Source organism: Oryx dammah, unplaced genomic scaffold (genome assembly GCF_014754425.2).
Source record: "Oryx dammah isolate SB20612 unplaced genomic scaffold, SCBI_Odam_1.1 HiC_scaffold_1, whole genome shotgun sequence".
NCBI classification, from domain to species: Eukaryota; Metazoa; Chordata; class Mammalia; order Artiodactyla; family Bovidae; genus Oryx; species Oryx dammah.
In genome coordinates, this window is record NW_024070185.1 from 25,538,354 (window position 1) to 25,554,288 (window position 15,935).

The 15,935-nt window shown below is 39.2% G+C and overlaps 1 protein-coding gene across 1 annotated transcript in view; it reads right to left on the reverse strand.

Moving 5' to 3' along the window:
- Positions 1-2,759, reverse strand: part of ADAMTSL1 (ADAMTS like 1) — a 797,811-nt gene extending 795,052 nt beyond the window's left edge. Inside the window, exon 1 of the mRNA XM_040238469.1 lies at positions 2,646-2,759. Within this exon, the coding sequence (XP_040094403.1) occupies positions 2,646-2,648 (3 nt within the window). The 5' untranslated portion in view covers positions 2,649-2,759. The remainder of the gene's footprint in view (positions 1-2,645) is intronic.
- Between the last annotated feature and the right edge of the window lie 13,176 nt (positions 2,760-15,935).

Below are 15,935 nucleotides of genomic sequence, written 5' to 3' on the forward strand. Positions count from 1 at the left end.
TAGTAGAAGAGATAAAACAAGTGTGTAAATGTCAATGGGCTACTAGGGAGGATTTACCTGAAAACAGAATTGTACAAACAGATTATGTTGTGAAACCACTGTTCCTCTCTCCCCCACTGCCTTTGTGAAGTGGTTTTGGTGACCCATACTAGGAAGCTGTCCTGTTCATGACTCCCATTTTCCTTCCTTCCAATGTAGCAGAAACTCATACAAAAGAGGCACAAGAGGAGTTTCACTTTTCTGGCTACAAGTAACAACTCATGTTTGAACTCTTGCCTTTAAACAAACACAGAGATGATGGTGATTCATCTTTCCATGTCTATTTGGAAAATAAAGTGACACTTTAAAAGTTTTATAGCCTGTGGGCCAAACGAGGTTCTCAGATAGAGAGACACACCCTCTGAAGAAATTGTTAGAATTTCATAAACTTAGGAGGCTCAACTAGCTTCTGGTATTCAGGAAGCTTTGCCTTTTCCTTTTCCCTCACATGTTCTTATACAACTCCAGTTCTGACCATTTGTGGTGCTCAGTAATTTCTCTTTCAGCTTAAATGCTTCCACCCACTCAACTACTTGTGACCTCAGTAAGTTTGAGGAAATTTGGCAGCATGCAGTTTTCATTATGATGTAAATCAACGTAATACCATGCAATAATAATGTTTGGGACACCTTCAATGCTTGCCAAATGACAAACATTGTTTTTAGTGGCACTGCTTAGATAATTCCATTATGTTCATAATTAGCTCATATTATTCAATTTCCTTTATGGTATAAATTATGTAATAATTAGACTTACACATGAAGTTTGCATAGAGTATCCGCATAGCAGCACTTTCTAAGACTTCTGCATAAGCCAAGTCCAAAATGAGCTAATCTACGTCAGACACTTAGTAACATCAAATGGGACAAAATTAAAATGTAATTACAAGATAACATTCATTAAAGAAATCATAAAACTTTGCTGGCAATGTGTGTGTCCCATAGTAGATCACCAAGAAAGCTTTGAGCAAAAAGTTAAAGTTCAAAACGCAGCCTCTGCATTTTCAGAGTTTAATATACATATATAAATAAAATAGATTATATGAAGCATTTGAAAATAAATGATAGTACACTTGGGAAATTTCAGTACCATTCCTGCCCACTCTGAGAGAGGCTGGGACCTAGGACCCTTTGCTGCAATGCTGGTACCTGGACAAAAGTCTCCGCAAGCAACAAAATGCAAACAAACTGTAAGGGACTGAAAATAACTAACATACATGCACAACTGGAGCATATCTGGACAACAAGAAACAAAGAAACCAAAAAGCTCAATTGCCCCTTCTGAGGAGCTGGGAGAAAAAACAGGGGTTCGGGAACACAAGCAGGTTACTGCGCATGCCCCCTGCATACACTAGCAACTAAGGGGTAGGGAAACTGCCGAGGACACCCCTCAGGTCCAACCCCTGGACACATCCGGTCCCTTACCCTATGTAAGGAACCTGCTCTTGCCTCGCCCCCGCCCCAGTGAGCAAGCTAGCAAGGGAGCATGTTGCTTGTTCCCATCCCCCCTTGCTACAGCAAGGGCCCCATTAAAGCCGTGCCTGAATTTCTTGTCCAGACTTTGATCAATTTCTATTGATTAAGGAGGCCAAGAACCCTGGTAGCTAACAGCTTGGGCACAAACTTTGAAAAGAATGTAAATGTCCATCACAGAGAAGGTGGAAATGACATAAACAGTAAAGATGGCCTGTGAGTGACCACTGGGAGACCTAATTTACTCAGTGTCTAGAAGAGAAGTTGATGAGGTATATACGCCAAAACACCTTCTTGAGAGAGGACCATAAGAATGCAGGGTAGAGGAGGTGTAATTTTTTTGGAGGTATTCTTACATATTATCTTCTGGGATCCTACCATTTTATGACTGGACAAGAAATCCACTGACTTACTGTGCATACATCATCCTCTAATTTTAATGTACTTCTGAGTACAAGGTCATCATCACTATGAAGAGCCACATTTTGAACTTTTAGAAGCTATCTATCCCATTCTCACCCAAAGTACAGCTTACAAATCACGGCTTGATTTGCAAATAGAGAGGAATTTACATCTTGACATCTCCAGTCAACTCTATCCCTTGCTTTCATTTGAGAGCTCATTTTTTAGATTTTCATTTTTCAGACTTTCCTTTTTCTCCCCAAACCACCAACAGACGAAACAAATTTTTGTAAAACAAATATGACTAACACTTTGAAGTAAAAATATCCACAAAGAAGCCAGGATTGGAAGATGGTGGCATTGCTACTGACCCATACCACAATTTGGGCTTTGCATATTAATTTCCTTTTTGTCCTCACTCATTTAAATTATTTCAAGTTTAGACTCGCTGGCAAAACATCAGTTATTTTCATGTGAATCCTCCACATGCTGCCCCATACAAACTTTACCATTGCAGTAAAATGTTTGAAGGTCATCAGACACAGGGAAAGTGAGAGAGTTGCCCCAGGCAGCCTGTCCACTGCCCTGTCACTGTGCTTCCCTCCCCTGCCAACGGATATGAGAAAATACCATCCAAACCTCTTAGATTTGCTAAAACCAACCACCACCACCACGAGGCAGAATTAGCAACTGAACTTTTGTTTCTAAGAATAAATAGAAGAGGCACTGTACCATGTCTTCAGTTTTGTGACTATTCAAGAGGTCAGACAGGAAATCTTCATGTAGACTCTCTCTTCGAATCAGTGTAAATTCCCTTAGGAAAACAGCCCCTTGGCTTTGGTCTCCACATACCTAGAGAGATAAGTGAGCCGAATTAAGCCTTCAGATTGAGCCCAGAGGGAGGGGGCACTGAGAAATTAATATCTCAGGGTTGCAGAAACCTCTTGGATTCATTTCAAGTCTGATTAGGGCAATCAGAAATGATGCACAGAAATACATATTCATGTGAGAGCCACTAGAACATTCTGGCATGTGGCTCGTTGGATAGATGCCAGGAAAGTCTCCTGCTAAGTTGGCACATCTTAATTGACTGGCGTACAATGTCAAAATTTAGTGATTTTAAGTTATATTTGAGGCCAAATCAAGCATAGTCAGGCTCCTAGACTTATTCCCTTGGAATATCCATGTGTATGCCTCACATTAGGGGTCTTGTACCCAAAGGGATCCATCCCTAGTCTTCTCTGAGCATCTAGGTAGATCCTTATGTCCTGCAAACAACTGGCAGGGGTGTAGGAGCTGGCCTGTACCCACATCAGACTTCCTGAATTATTCCAGGACTTCATAGAACCAGATGCATTTTAGCTGCTCTGGTGGGAGGCACTGGAGAATTTTTATCTAGAGCTTATCACATACCAGGTTCTTTACACATGTTATCTGGCACCAGCCCCGGGAGGTGTCTGTTATTAGCCACGCTTTACAAATTAGGAACTGGAGGCAAAAGGGTTTCAGGAATTTGCCAAGTTGGTAAGTGCTGAAACCAGCACTCAAATATAAGGCTGAATCTAAAACCCTTTTGTGTTCACTATCTCATTTTACTACTGAGTTACTCAAACCTCCTCTGGCAAAGGACAAATTGTTAAGTAACTTCTAGAAATTCAAGGACTGGTATCTATTCACCCAGGCCTCCTACCATCTCTGTTTCTGAGCCTCAGTTTACTCATCACAAAGCTGGAAAGATATCATATTACAGGAGATAATATATGTTAAGTACTTTGTACAAGGACTTGCATATAGTAAGCTTTTAATAAAGAACAGCCATTATTGCCATTTGGAACAACATGGATGGGCCTTGGAGATGATCATACTAAGTGAAGTAAGTCAGAAACACAAATACCATAGAATATCACTTATATGTGGAATTTAAATACCACACAAGTGAGCATATCTATGAAACAGAAACACATTCATACATATAGAGAGAACAGACTTATGGCTGCCAAGGGGAAGGTGGGTAGGAAAAAGAAGGATTGGGAGATTGGGATTAGCAGATGCAAACTAATATGTATAGGATGGATAAACAACAAAGTCCTACTGTATAGCATGGGGAACTATATTCAATATCCCATAATAAACTACAATGGGAAAAGGACATAAAAAAGAATATATATATAACAGTCACTGTGATGTACAGCAGAAATTAAACACAATAATTTAAATTTTAAAATAAGAGCCACTATTACCATTGAAAGCACAAGGAACAAATAAAAACCTAACCTTTTAACATATCTAAAGCTCTTTGACCACATTCATAATATCTATAGGTAAGTATTAAACGATCTCCTTATTATTTTCATATTATTTTAATTTTTATACCTTTTCATGGTATTGGCAGTATTGGTAAGGAATATATGGGTGTTCATCATATTAATTTCATATCATTCCTGAATGTCTGCAATAGTTCATAATAAATTAAAATAATTTTAAACCTGCAGTCTTTTGGATAGTATAATTTTTCTATAATTTATATGTAAATGGCTTCTGTTATTACACAGTACAGTCAGTATCACTGTGGTGGACAGAATCTTGGGCCCCTCACTCCCTTGTATCATCTCTGTGAATACATTCCTTAACATGACAAAAGGACTTACAGATAAAATTAAGTTTGTCAACTTCAAGGTAAGTTTAGTATCATAGATTTTCCAGAGGGGCCCAGTACAATCATAGGAAGCCTTAAAAACAGAGCTTTCTCTGGACTGAGGGCAGAAGAGGAAGTCAAAGAGTGATAAGCCACTGCTGGCTTGAAGATGGAGGGGGCCATGAGGGAAGCATGAAAAGAAAATGAGTTCTGCCAACTATGAAGGAGCTTGGAAGAGGATCCTTGACCCGGAGAAATAAATTTTTGGCCAACACTTTGATTTTAGCCCAGTGAGACTCTGAGCTGAGAATTTAGTCATTCATGCCTCGCTAGGCTTCTGACTTGCAGAAACTGTGAGGTAATAATTCTGTGTTGTTTTCAGCAATCAAGTCTGTGGTAATTCATTATGGCAGCAAGAGCAATCTGATAGAATCATCAAGAGGCAGGGTGCAACGAGAAGTTATCTCATTTCTCTCCTAAACTGTTTCGTAAGAATTAACCAGTATGATACAAGTAGAGGTAGAATCTAAAAGACTGGTCCTTGGAAATGTATCCATCTGGCTAACCTAATACCTGTTACATTTAAAATTAATTTCTCTTAGTTCTTTTCTCATCAGGGTCAACCATTTCTTGACTCTACAAATTAAATACACTTCAAAAACCCATCTTGACTATGTAATTTCCCTGCTCAGAAGCTTGCAGGATAGCCCAGCTACTGTTGGGTATATTCCAAATTCATGTCTTCGTATTCAGGATCACTCACAGCTGTTCAAGTTCTAGATATGGGTTGGCTGCACTTGTGCAATTCCCTTTTTGGAAAAGATAAAGATTCAAATTTAAAGTAAACTAGAATTGATGTGTGTTGACTTTCTTGTTTTCAAAAGGACTAATATATGCTGATCACTAGTGAACCTCATATTTTATGAATCATTTCTCCAAATATCATAGGCTATTTAGAACTTAACTTTATTATTCAAAATGGTGACCATCTGTAGTCATGCAGTGCTATAGCTCTTAAAAGCTACAATCAGGAGAGAAGACTAATAAACTTCACACTTTCTTTGCAAGATTTTTTTTTTTGCCTGTGTAAGACATGTTTCTTTCATTAAACTAATTAAAGAAATAAACAGAAATGACTCAAATATCCTCCAAAGAGACAGTGAGATGTCAGATAAAAAGACTGAATATTCAATACTACAAAAATGAAAGACAATCAGCAAACACCTTGTCCATTTGGTTTATACTTTAATTCTCAATCATAACTGTGTATTTGTTTAGAAAGCATCTCTGCCCATTTATTTTTCCCAAGAATGTTGACAGTTTATAAGTCATACAGTTCTCACCAAATGCTCAACTATCAAATACTATTATGTGATACTAGGGCAGAAGGAATTCATTAAGCTAAAATTCAATTTAATCCTGGAAAAAGATAAGAATATATGTTAGATGAATGTAATTATAACCATTTTCCCCCTATAGATATCATGTGCATATGTTTTTAATTTAATTTCTATTCATGAATGCTATTACAAATTAAACAATTTAAACTGCCCAAATTAACTTGGTCAACATTATGTGGTTTTGAAAATCTCTATTAACTATGGACAATAATAATTATATTCTGTGTGTTTTATAAACATTATTATGATGATGGAGATACATAAATATATAAAGATATATAAACATATACATTTTATACTTCTATTTCAAGCAGATTTTTAGGTTATTTAAATCCAGAGTAGTCCTTTATCTTATTGATGCTTTCGTCCGTTCATGTGTACACACCTTTACTCAGGTTTATCATGTGTCAAGAGCTCCACTATAGCACATATTTCCTCCTTGCAGGGCATAGCTATCTAATGAGTACACGGATGTGGTAGAGACAAGTAGATGGTCCCCAAAGCCACCATCTTCTCATCATCTTTGCACATGTCTAGAGTATAATTTCCAAGTTTCCTTTGCAGATAAGGTGGTTGAGACTGAGTTTTAGCTAGTGGAAGTGATGAGTGATACCATCAGGCCCATAAAAATCTCCCTATTATCCTCCTCCATGCTCTTTTGCCTCAAGTCTGTTTAGAATGGAGAGAGCCTCAGGAAAATTTTGGAGTCCCTTAAAGGTCACTGAGGTTCCATTAGCTGGTTCCCTGAACAACCTCATGTAAGAAGCCAACCCATGACCTTAATTAATCTACCTTAATTACACAATGAAAAGTTGGATTGGAACAGAATGTATACAGTGGGCAGGGGTCAAATCATGACTCATGGTCACGGACAGACTTTAACAGCCAGTGTCTCAGAAGTGGTCTTATAAGTTTAGAAGTGTGTGCAGGTAGTCCTAAGGAGGTAAGACTGGAGATGAGGTAAAAAGCTTCAGATCACTGCAATTATTTAGATGAGAATTTATGAAGACCCTGGCGGCTCAGTAGTAAAGAATCTGATTGTCAATGCAGGAAATGTGGGTTTGATCCCTGAGTTGGGAAGATCCCCTGGAGAAGGAAATGGGAACCCACTCCAGTATTCTTGCCTGGGAAATCCCATGGACAGAGGAGCCTGGCAGGCTATTGCCCATGGGGTCACAAAAGAGTTGGCCATGGCTTATCAACTGAACAACAACAACAAGGGACTGGTGGGGAAGGGAAATATCATAAGATTTGGTGGCTAACTGAACGCACAACACAAGTCTCAGGTTATGTCCACATTTTCTGTCTGAATTTGAGCAGAAGAGCACAGTGGATAGTAGCACCTTCAACAAAATGGAAAATAGAGGAAGAGAAACAAGTACATGGGTTAGATCAGGAATTTTATTCCAGAGAAGTGGAGAATGAGGTGATTTGGGCAAAGAAAGCAGAGCTTCGGTCCTCAGAAAGAAATTTGTTTGGAGATGATATGTAGGGGTTGGTATCATGTGGGGAGGTGATGACACTTGGCATGAATGAGCTTGCCAAGAAAAAGTATGGAGAATGAGAAGGTATGACCCTGGGAGCACTGATTCTTAACATGGAACATGGGTCCATCTCGAATGGCCCGTTTATGCCAACAGAAAATGTCAACAAGGAAAACCCAAAGTTATTACTGATTTTCATCATATTTAGGCTTCCTTTTACTGGCTTCTATGAAAATTCACTGCTGACAGCACTACATCCAACTTACGACAAATAGTTCCTTGAGAACAGAGAACATGGCTGATTGTTCTATCAATCCCAGCCCCTGAACACCACTAAATGTTGAATAAAACTTGAAAATTCCCAGGCTAACTGAGACTTTAAAAAGTCTATTTCTGATGGTCAGACCAGGTTTCCTGATTTTGGGTTTTGAAAATACTTCACATTTGATATGTCAAAACTTCCCTTGCACTTATAAGGTAGTTAGCATATCATAAAATGCTTCAAAACTGGTATCCCATAGCATTTTATGGTTCAGAAGTGTTACTTTCACAGATGGAAAAACAGAAATGTGAGAAGTGGAAGAATTTTCATTGCCAGTGGCTATGTTAGGACTAGGGACCAGAGATAATGCCTCTTAAAACTCAAGACTCTGCAAGATTCTCACTTTGTTAATCACCTAGATAAATAGGGCAAGAAACAATCATCACTAATATTCATACCTATAAAAAATAATCATGCCTATCTGTTTCTACGGGATTTCTAGACCCATAAGGACTGCTCCTCAGAAAGCCTGAAGATTGCTATGTGCTTGAATTTGTACCCTATGATGAAGACTGCTTTTCCAATTGCAATCTGATTTCCTTCTTCATGGACTCCTCTTTCTACTCGTTGGCATACCAAAGTACTCCTTAGAGAATCCAGGAATGTAGACATACCAGCTCCCAGAATAGAATCTCATTAGATCCAGGAAAGCATGGAAGCAATTTATTGTTGTGGTATATGTTCTTTCTATGGGCCTGAGCCATCAACCATGCAGAGATTTTAGGGAGGGACATAGGTAAATACAGGGAACAAGGAAGTTTCCAACTAACTCTCTCTTCTCTATCCCATTAGAGGGAAAAAGGAGGTAAAGGTAGTTGGAAACAGAAGTCACTGAATAGTAAGAAAAGTGTTTGCAATTGGCTTTTGGACACAGTTAGAAACTATATCTATAACTTTGTCTTCTATTTAAAGCTTGCTTCCATCATAATCCAGCACCAAACATCCCCCTTGGCTTGCCTCCCGTTTCAGTGGATCCAGAGAACACTGGTTAGTATTCTGACTTGTCTGCTCACCATTCACATGCTTGTAGTAAGAAAAGATTACCTCTCCCCACGCCCTTAGAATTTCCTGCTTCTTACAAGTTTTCCCTATGAATTGTGACTAGAATTTGGATGGTTAAAATATACAACAACTGGTGTACCTCTACGTCATTCAGGAAGAGTCATCATTTCTATAGAAATTGTAATGTTGATGACGGGAGTGGATTAAGGCCAGAAGTTTTAAGTGGCTATAATGTTCTCATAACTCCAGGAGACACAGCCATTTACTAACAGGCTGAGAGAAAAGGATGTAGAAATAATAGAAGTTTAAACATACAAACATGCCCTCACATTATCATTTTATTGTTTGTCTTTCTTCATTTAGTTTTTCTGTGAAAACTTAAATGTAGCCAAACGTTTGTCCCATGGGTAGGATTCAGGTTTCTGTATTACTTACAAAGTGCAGCACTGAAAACCACACAGTTAAATCTTTTTTCCTACCAAAAGGATTCTGTAAAGTATATTTACGCCCATATTTTGGTTCACAGTTTACTAAGAATTAAGATAGCGAAGCTGTAAATTCTGACCAGATTAGAATAACAATTTAAACTACTTAAGTAGTTGGTCACTGTGTTATCTGAATACACACCTATATTTAAATACCAGTGGGTAGTGAAATGATTGGGTCAGGGTTATGAGTTCTTGGCACAAAGGGGACACTGAAGTGTTTATTGAATGAATAACTGTATAGAAACTTTCCTTGGAGCCAAAAAAATCTCTAGCTCCAGTTCTGAGCGTTGCTGCTAAGTAATAGGGAGAAATACTGAGATCTTGAAGTGAAAAAATGAAACTCACTCAGTTGTGTCCAACTCTTTGTGACTCCATGGACTGTAGCCTAACAGACTCTGTCCATGGAATTTTCCAAGCAAGAATACTGGAGTGGGTAGCCTTCTCCAGGGGGTCTCCAGGGGATTCCCTTCTCCAAGGGATCTTCCTGACCCAGGGATGGAACCCAGGTCTTCTGCATTGCAGGAAGATTCTCTACTGTCTGAGCCACCAGAAAAGCCCCCAGTGAGACCTTATATTGACTCAATCAAATGTCCCCAGTGTAGCCGTGCAACCCAATATTACCATTGGATCCTCAAAACTCCTCAAAGCTCCTCAGAGGCCAAGGGAAGAAAGAGAAAACATGTCCCCAAAGTGAAAGCATAAGTAACTTCTGGTTTGAAGAAAACTGAGCCAAAGAATGAATATCCTATCACTAGCCCTTAAAATATTGATATAGTTACTTAGACCAAAAATGAAAATAGTCCCAGGTGAAACTTCAGGATTAAATCAATTAAGTAGATTTAAAATAAAAGTATACATCTCTCCAACTTGGTTAAAGATCAGGTTTAGAAACAAACTGAGTTTAGTAAATTCTACATGGCAATAAAAAAGGGTCCTGGTTTTTGGAAGAAAATCAATCATTTTATAGCCTGTCTCTGGCAGGACTATTCTAATAGATTCAAATGCTATGGGGAAAAAATGCAATCTACTCTCAGTGGCTCCTTTCCATTAACCCCACTAACCTCCTGCCTGGTTGGAATATTGTAACACAGTAAGTTGGGGAAATGAGTGAAGAGTAACTCAATTGTCAAGGATAGGAAAACATTATGAGCATCAGTTCAGTTCAGTTCAGTCGCTCAGTCATGTCCAACTCTTTGTGACCCCATGAATCACAGCACGCCAGCCTTCCTGTCCATCACCAACTCCCGGAGTTCACTCAGACTCACATCCATCGAGTCCGTGATGCCATCCAGCCATCTCATCCTCTGTTGTCCCCTTCTCCTCCTGCCCCCAATCCCTCCCAGCATCAGAGTCTTTTCCAATGAGTCAACTCTTCACATGAGGTGGCCAAACTACTGGAGTTTCAGCTTTAGCATCATTCCTTCCAAAGAAATCCCAGGGCTGATCTCCTTTAGAATGGACTGGTTGGATCTCCTTGCAGTCCAAGGGACTCTCAAGCGTCTTCTCCAACACCACAGTTCAAAAGCATCAATTCTTTGGTGCTCAGCTTTATTCACAGTCCAACTCTCACATCCATACATGACCACTGGAAAAACCATAGTCTTGACTAGATGGACCTTAGTCGGCAAAGTAATGTCTCCGCCTTTCAATATGCTATCTAGGTTGGTCATAACTTTTCTTCCAAGGAGTAAGCGTCTTCTAATTTCATGGTTGCAGTCACCATCTGCAGTGATTGTGGAGCCTTCCAAAATAAAGTCTGACACTGTTTCCACTGTTTCCCCATCTATTTCCCATGAAGTGATGGGACCGGATGCCATGATCTTCGTTTTCTGAAAGTTGAGCTTTAAGCCAATTTTTCACTCTCCTTTTTCACTTTCATCAAGAGGCTTTTTAGTTCCTCTTCACTTTGTGCCATAAGGGTGGTGTCATCTGCATATCTGAGGTTATTGATATTGATCCTGGCAATCTTGATTCCAGTCTGTGCTTCTTCCAGCCCAGCGTTTCTCATGATGGACTCTGTATAGAAGTTAAATAAGGAGGGTGACAATATACAGCCTTGATGTATTCCCTTTCCTATTTGGAACCAGTCTGTTGTTCCATGTCCAGTTCTAACTGTTGCCTCCTGACCTGCATATAGGTTTCTCAAGAGGCAGGTCAGGTGGTCTGGTATTCCCATCTCTTTCAGAATTTTCCACAGTTTATTGTAATCCACACAGTCAAAGGCTTTGGCATAGTCAATAAAGCAGAAATAAATGTTTTTCTGGAACTCTCTTGCTTTTCCCATGATCCAGTGGATGTTGGCAATCTGATCTCTGGTTCCTCTGCCTTTTCTAAATCCAGCTTGCACATCAGGAAGTTCACGGTTCACGTATTACTGAATCCTGGCTTGGAGAATTTTGAGCATTACTTTACTAGTGTGTGAAATAAGTGCAGTTGTGCAGTAGTTTGAGCATTCTTTGGCATTGCCTTTCTTTGGGATTGGAATGAAAACTGACCTTTTCCAGTCCTGTGGCCACTGCTGAGTTTTCCAAATTTGCTGGCATATTGACTGCGGCACTTTCACAACATCATCTTTCAGGATTTGAAACAGCTCAACTGGAATTCCATCACCTCCACTAGTTTTGTTTGTAGTGATGCTTTCTAAGGCCCACTTGACTTCACATTCCAGGATGTCTGGCTCTAGGTGAGTGATCACATCATCATGATTATCTGGTTCATGAAGATCTTTTTGGTATAGTTCTTCTGTGTATTCTTGCCACCTCTTCTTAATATCTTCTGCTTCTGTTAGGTTCATACCATTTCTGTCCTTTATCGTGCCCATCTTTGCATGAAATGTTCCCTTGGTATCTCTAATTTTCATGAAGAGATCTCTAGTCTTTCCCATTCTGTTGTTTTCCTCTATTTCTTTGCATTGATCGCTGAAGAAGGCTTTCTTATCTCTTCTTGCTATTCTTTGGAACTCTGCATTCAGATGCTTATATCGTTCCTTTTCTCCTTTTCTTTTCAGTTCTCTTCTTTTCACAGCTATTTGTAAGGCCTCCCCAGACAGCCATTTTGCTTTTTTGCATTTCTTTTCCATGGGGATGGTCTTACTAAAGACATTTCCTCAATTTCAGAGGTTTATGAGAACAATGCACCAAAATATTTATACATGTCTCCAAACTCAGAGTCACCCAATTGAAGAGGCTCCACAAGCTTATCATGCTTGAGATCAGCAATTCCGCCTGCATACATTCACAAATTTGTACAAAGAGCAGGTAGGCAGTGTCAATGAAGAAACTGCCTACATTGTTGAAAAGGTCCACTCTTAAAATCAACTCCTTATCTTTGAGTGTATTTTCGGTTGTCAGGTTGGGGGATGGGGTGACTAAATCTTTTTAAACAGAGACTCTATGAAGACCCCTAGACCTATATTCGTACCTACTTGTACAGATAGTTTGTCTATGAAAAGCAAAAGATTCTTGAAGTAGCTTCAGGTGTCCCAGTTAAGGGCTGCCAACTATGCAAGCTGGTTAGCAGTATTATACTCCCCCAAAGGAAGGGGTAACATGATCCTGAGAAGATGAGTGGGGGAAGTTAATAAAAACATTCTTATAGCCATATTTAAGCCACTGACATTTATATACCTGGTGTTTGGAACTTAATAACCATCTCAGGATTCTGTTTGTTCTTCGACCAACTTTAATTATTATTTCTAAGGATTGTAAAGATAATTGCTGAAAGGTTAAAGCAGAAAGAAGTGAGATGGGACATGCTGGTCCAAAATGTTCAGCTGGGCCTCATAATTCTTGGTACAGATGTTCCTGCTTAGTTCAGGTCTGATTTAGAGAAATAGCAATAATATGGTTTGAGACAAGGTGACCAGATGTAGTTGAATTTAAAGATCTGTCCCAGAATGTCAATGAAAAGAAACTCTATTACACTAGCAAATCTTTACAGGAGGGGAAAAAGTTATCCTTAAAAAATAATCTACTTTATCTTTAAAGGAGATGGATATTGATCTCGACGAGCCACTGATTCTTTTAAAAAATAAAATTTTCAAAATGAACAATGTGGAGACGTTTACCTTCACAGTACTAGGGAAAAGAAACAGTAAAGCTAGTAGAAGGAATCCACCCAGGGCGATGCACTGTGTGCAATACAGGCTTGATCTGTGGCTAAGCTGTGGCTTGTGAGAAACATGGGTGCTGAAACAAACGTGCAGAGAATTTTAGAGACCATCTTCACCAAGCTCTTATCTTTTCAGATGAGGAACATAAATTGCCTTCTTAAGTACAGGGAAGAGAAAATATGTGGGTTTTCAGATATCTCCTTTGGCATATGTAAGATGGAAAAACAGCCAAATAACTTAAGAAACTCAAATAACTTCCTTCAAATATAAAGCTAACTCTCTTGTCCCTGATTTCATTCTATTCCATTCCTCTCAAAAGGGGAACAGAGTACAATTTCCAGAATTCAAAAGTCAATCGGCTTCAGAATACTGATGAAAGCTATGACTCATATCTACACTTAGATAACAAAAGAACACATAAATAGACAAGGTGGAATCTTCTGTGCTCTATCCCTAGGTGGATGGGTGGGCACATAATTATCACATCTCCTAAAAACAAGGAGAAACAGGCATAGTTTTCAAATTGTGCACGTGTGTGTGTGTGTCTATGCATTAAATTTGACATTTAAAATGAAACCCTCACTCATGCCAAGAATTAAGGGACAGAATTGAGCAGTTGGAGGAGAATTAAAAAAAAAAAAAAGGAAGAACATAAAGGTGTCTATACACACATGCAGTGGTAGAAATCAACTTTTCTCACTGTTTCCTTAGTAAATGTTCATATAGGTCAACATCATTACTAGGTTTTTTGAAAGAGTTGCTTACCTAAGGGGAACTTAAAGTCAGAGTACCACTCACATTCTGAATCAAGATGGAGATACTACTTAGGGCAAGATGTCTCTCTTTCTCTTGCCTACTTTACATCAGCTCTAGACCCCGTCCCTCCCACTCCCCCATTATCTGGCCAAACCTTTCTTAGCATTGCACTATGGTCTGAAGCTCTTTCTATCCAACCTGTGTGTCTTGTCTTTCCTTCACTGGGGATAGCCCAAGTTACAGGCTGCTGGTTTTCTGACTTCTTCGGCCTTCTTCACCTCTATTACCGATAATCTCTTGCTTTCTCATCCTGTGTTGGCACCTGCCCTGGGCCTAAATTAACATAGCTTCTCTTCTTCTTTTGACCCAGGTACTACTGAGCTGGACCTAATGCTTTCAATTCACCACCCCATCTGTATCAAGAAGGCTACCCAGTCTCCATGATGGCAAAGAAATGCTGAGAACACTTCTCTCTGCTTTCTTTAACTGAAGGCTCAGTTCATTCTCTAAAAAACTGAGTAATAAGGATCAGAACTGGTGGATGGGCAAGAGCTCTGACTTTGACCATTCTTCTTCCCTCAGCCCTGAAATGCAGATGGACACCAGACACCCACAGGTGGCTCGATGACTTTAATTATTAACACATACAAAAGGATCCAGGTAATAAGTTATTTTGTGGGCAAGTTAGCTTTTGTTATTTCACAAACTTTTGAGTCTGCTCTTATCCCTGGCTGGAAGTCTCACCAACATGTGTCAATATTTCAAGGAAAAAATTTTAAAAAATAAGGAAAGCTTTGATCCATGTAAATTTATTCCCCTTTATAAAATATTCAAAGCACAATTCTCTGGATAGTGCTTTAGTAGTATCATTAAGGTAACTCAGATATATTTGAGTTCACCACACCCTATTCCCACTACACACACACCTCCCCATGGCCCAGTGTCTAAATAATGCAAACTTTAAAAATGGGAGAAATGTATATCAGTATTTATATCGTATATGTAACTGAAAGAACTTCAAATATTTACTCAGTATCTTAAGAAAATACCCAAGAAATGCGAAGGGTGACACTTAATGCATAGCAAGCATTCTTAAATGTCCACTCTTTCCTCTCCACCAGTTTCTGTCATTCTCAATATATTTCACACCGATGGCACTTGGTTCCTTAAAAATTTTATCTCTCAACTCCCAAGTTATTTCTGAAATTCAGTCCATGTACTTCTTGGGGAAAGAGAATTGGAATTCTGAATATATTTGTGTATTATGACTTTGTCATTGCTTTATATGAGCATTAATATTTTGCTCCTCTTAAAGAAGCATGATCTAAGGAAATGAAAGCACTTGATATGCATATGTATCTTTATTTACATATGAATGTAAATGTGTGTGAGTTTCTGTGAGTAGCTGAGATCCCAATGTGACCCTAAATTGTAAGACCTAGGCATGTCTGATAGATGATGGGTCTCCCTGCGTGAGGGATGGAGGAGCCTCTTGAGAGAGAGTTCATCCCAGCTTGGTCTAAGTCCCAGAGCCTTGGATATCCAAGAAATGAAGATGTATCCTACAATCAGTGTAGGCTTTCCAGGTAGAGTTAGTGGTAAAGAACGTGCCTGCTAATGCAGGAGACATAAGAAATGAAGGCTTGATTCCTGGGTTAAGAAGATCCCTTGGAGGCGGGCATGGCAACCCACTCCAATATTCTTGCCTGGAGAATCCCTTGTACAGAAAAGCCTAGCAAGCTACAGTCCACAGGGTTGCAAAGAGTTGAACACAACTGAAGCAACTTAGCATGCATGCACACACTCAGCGTAGTGATTCCTACT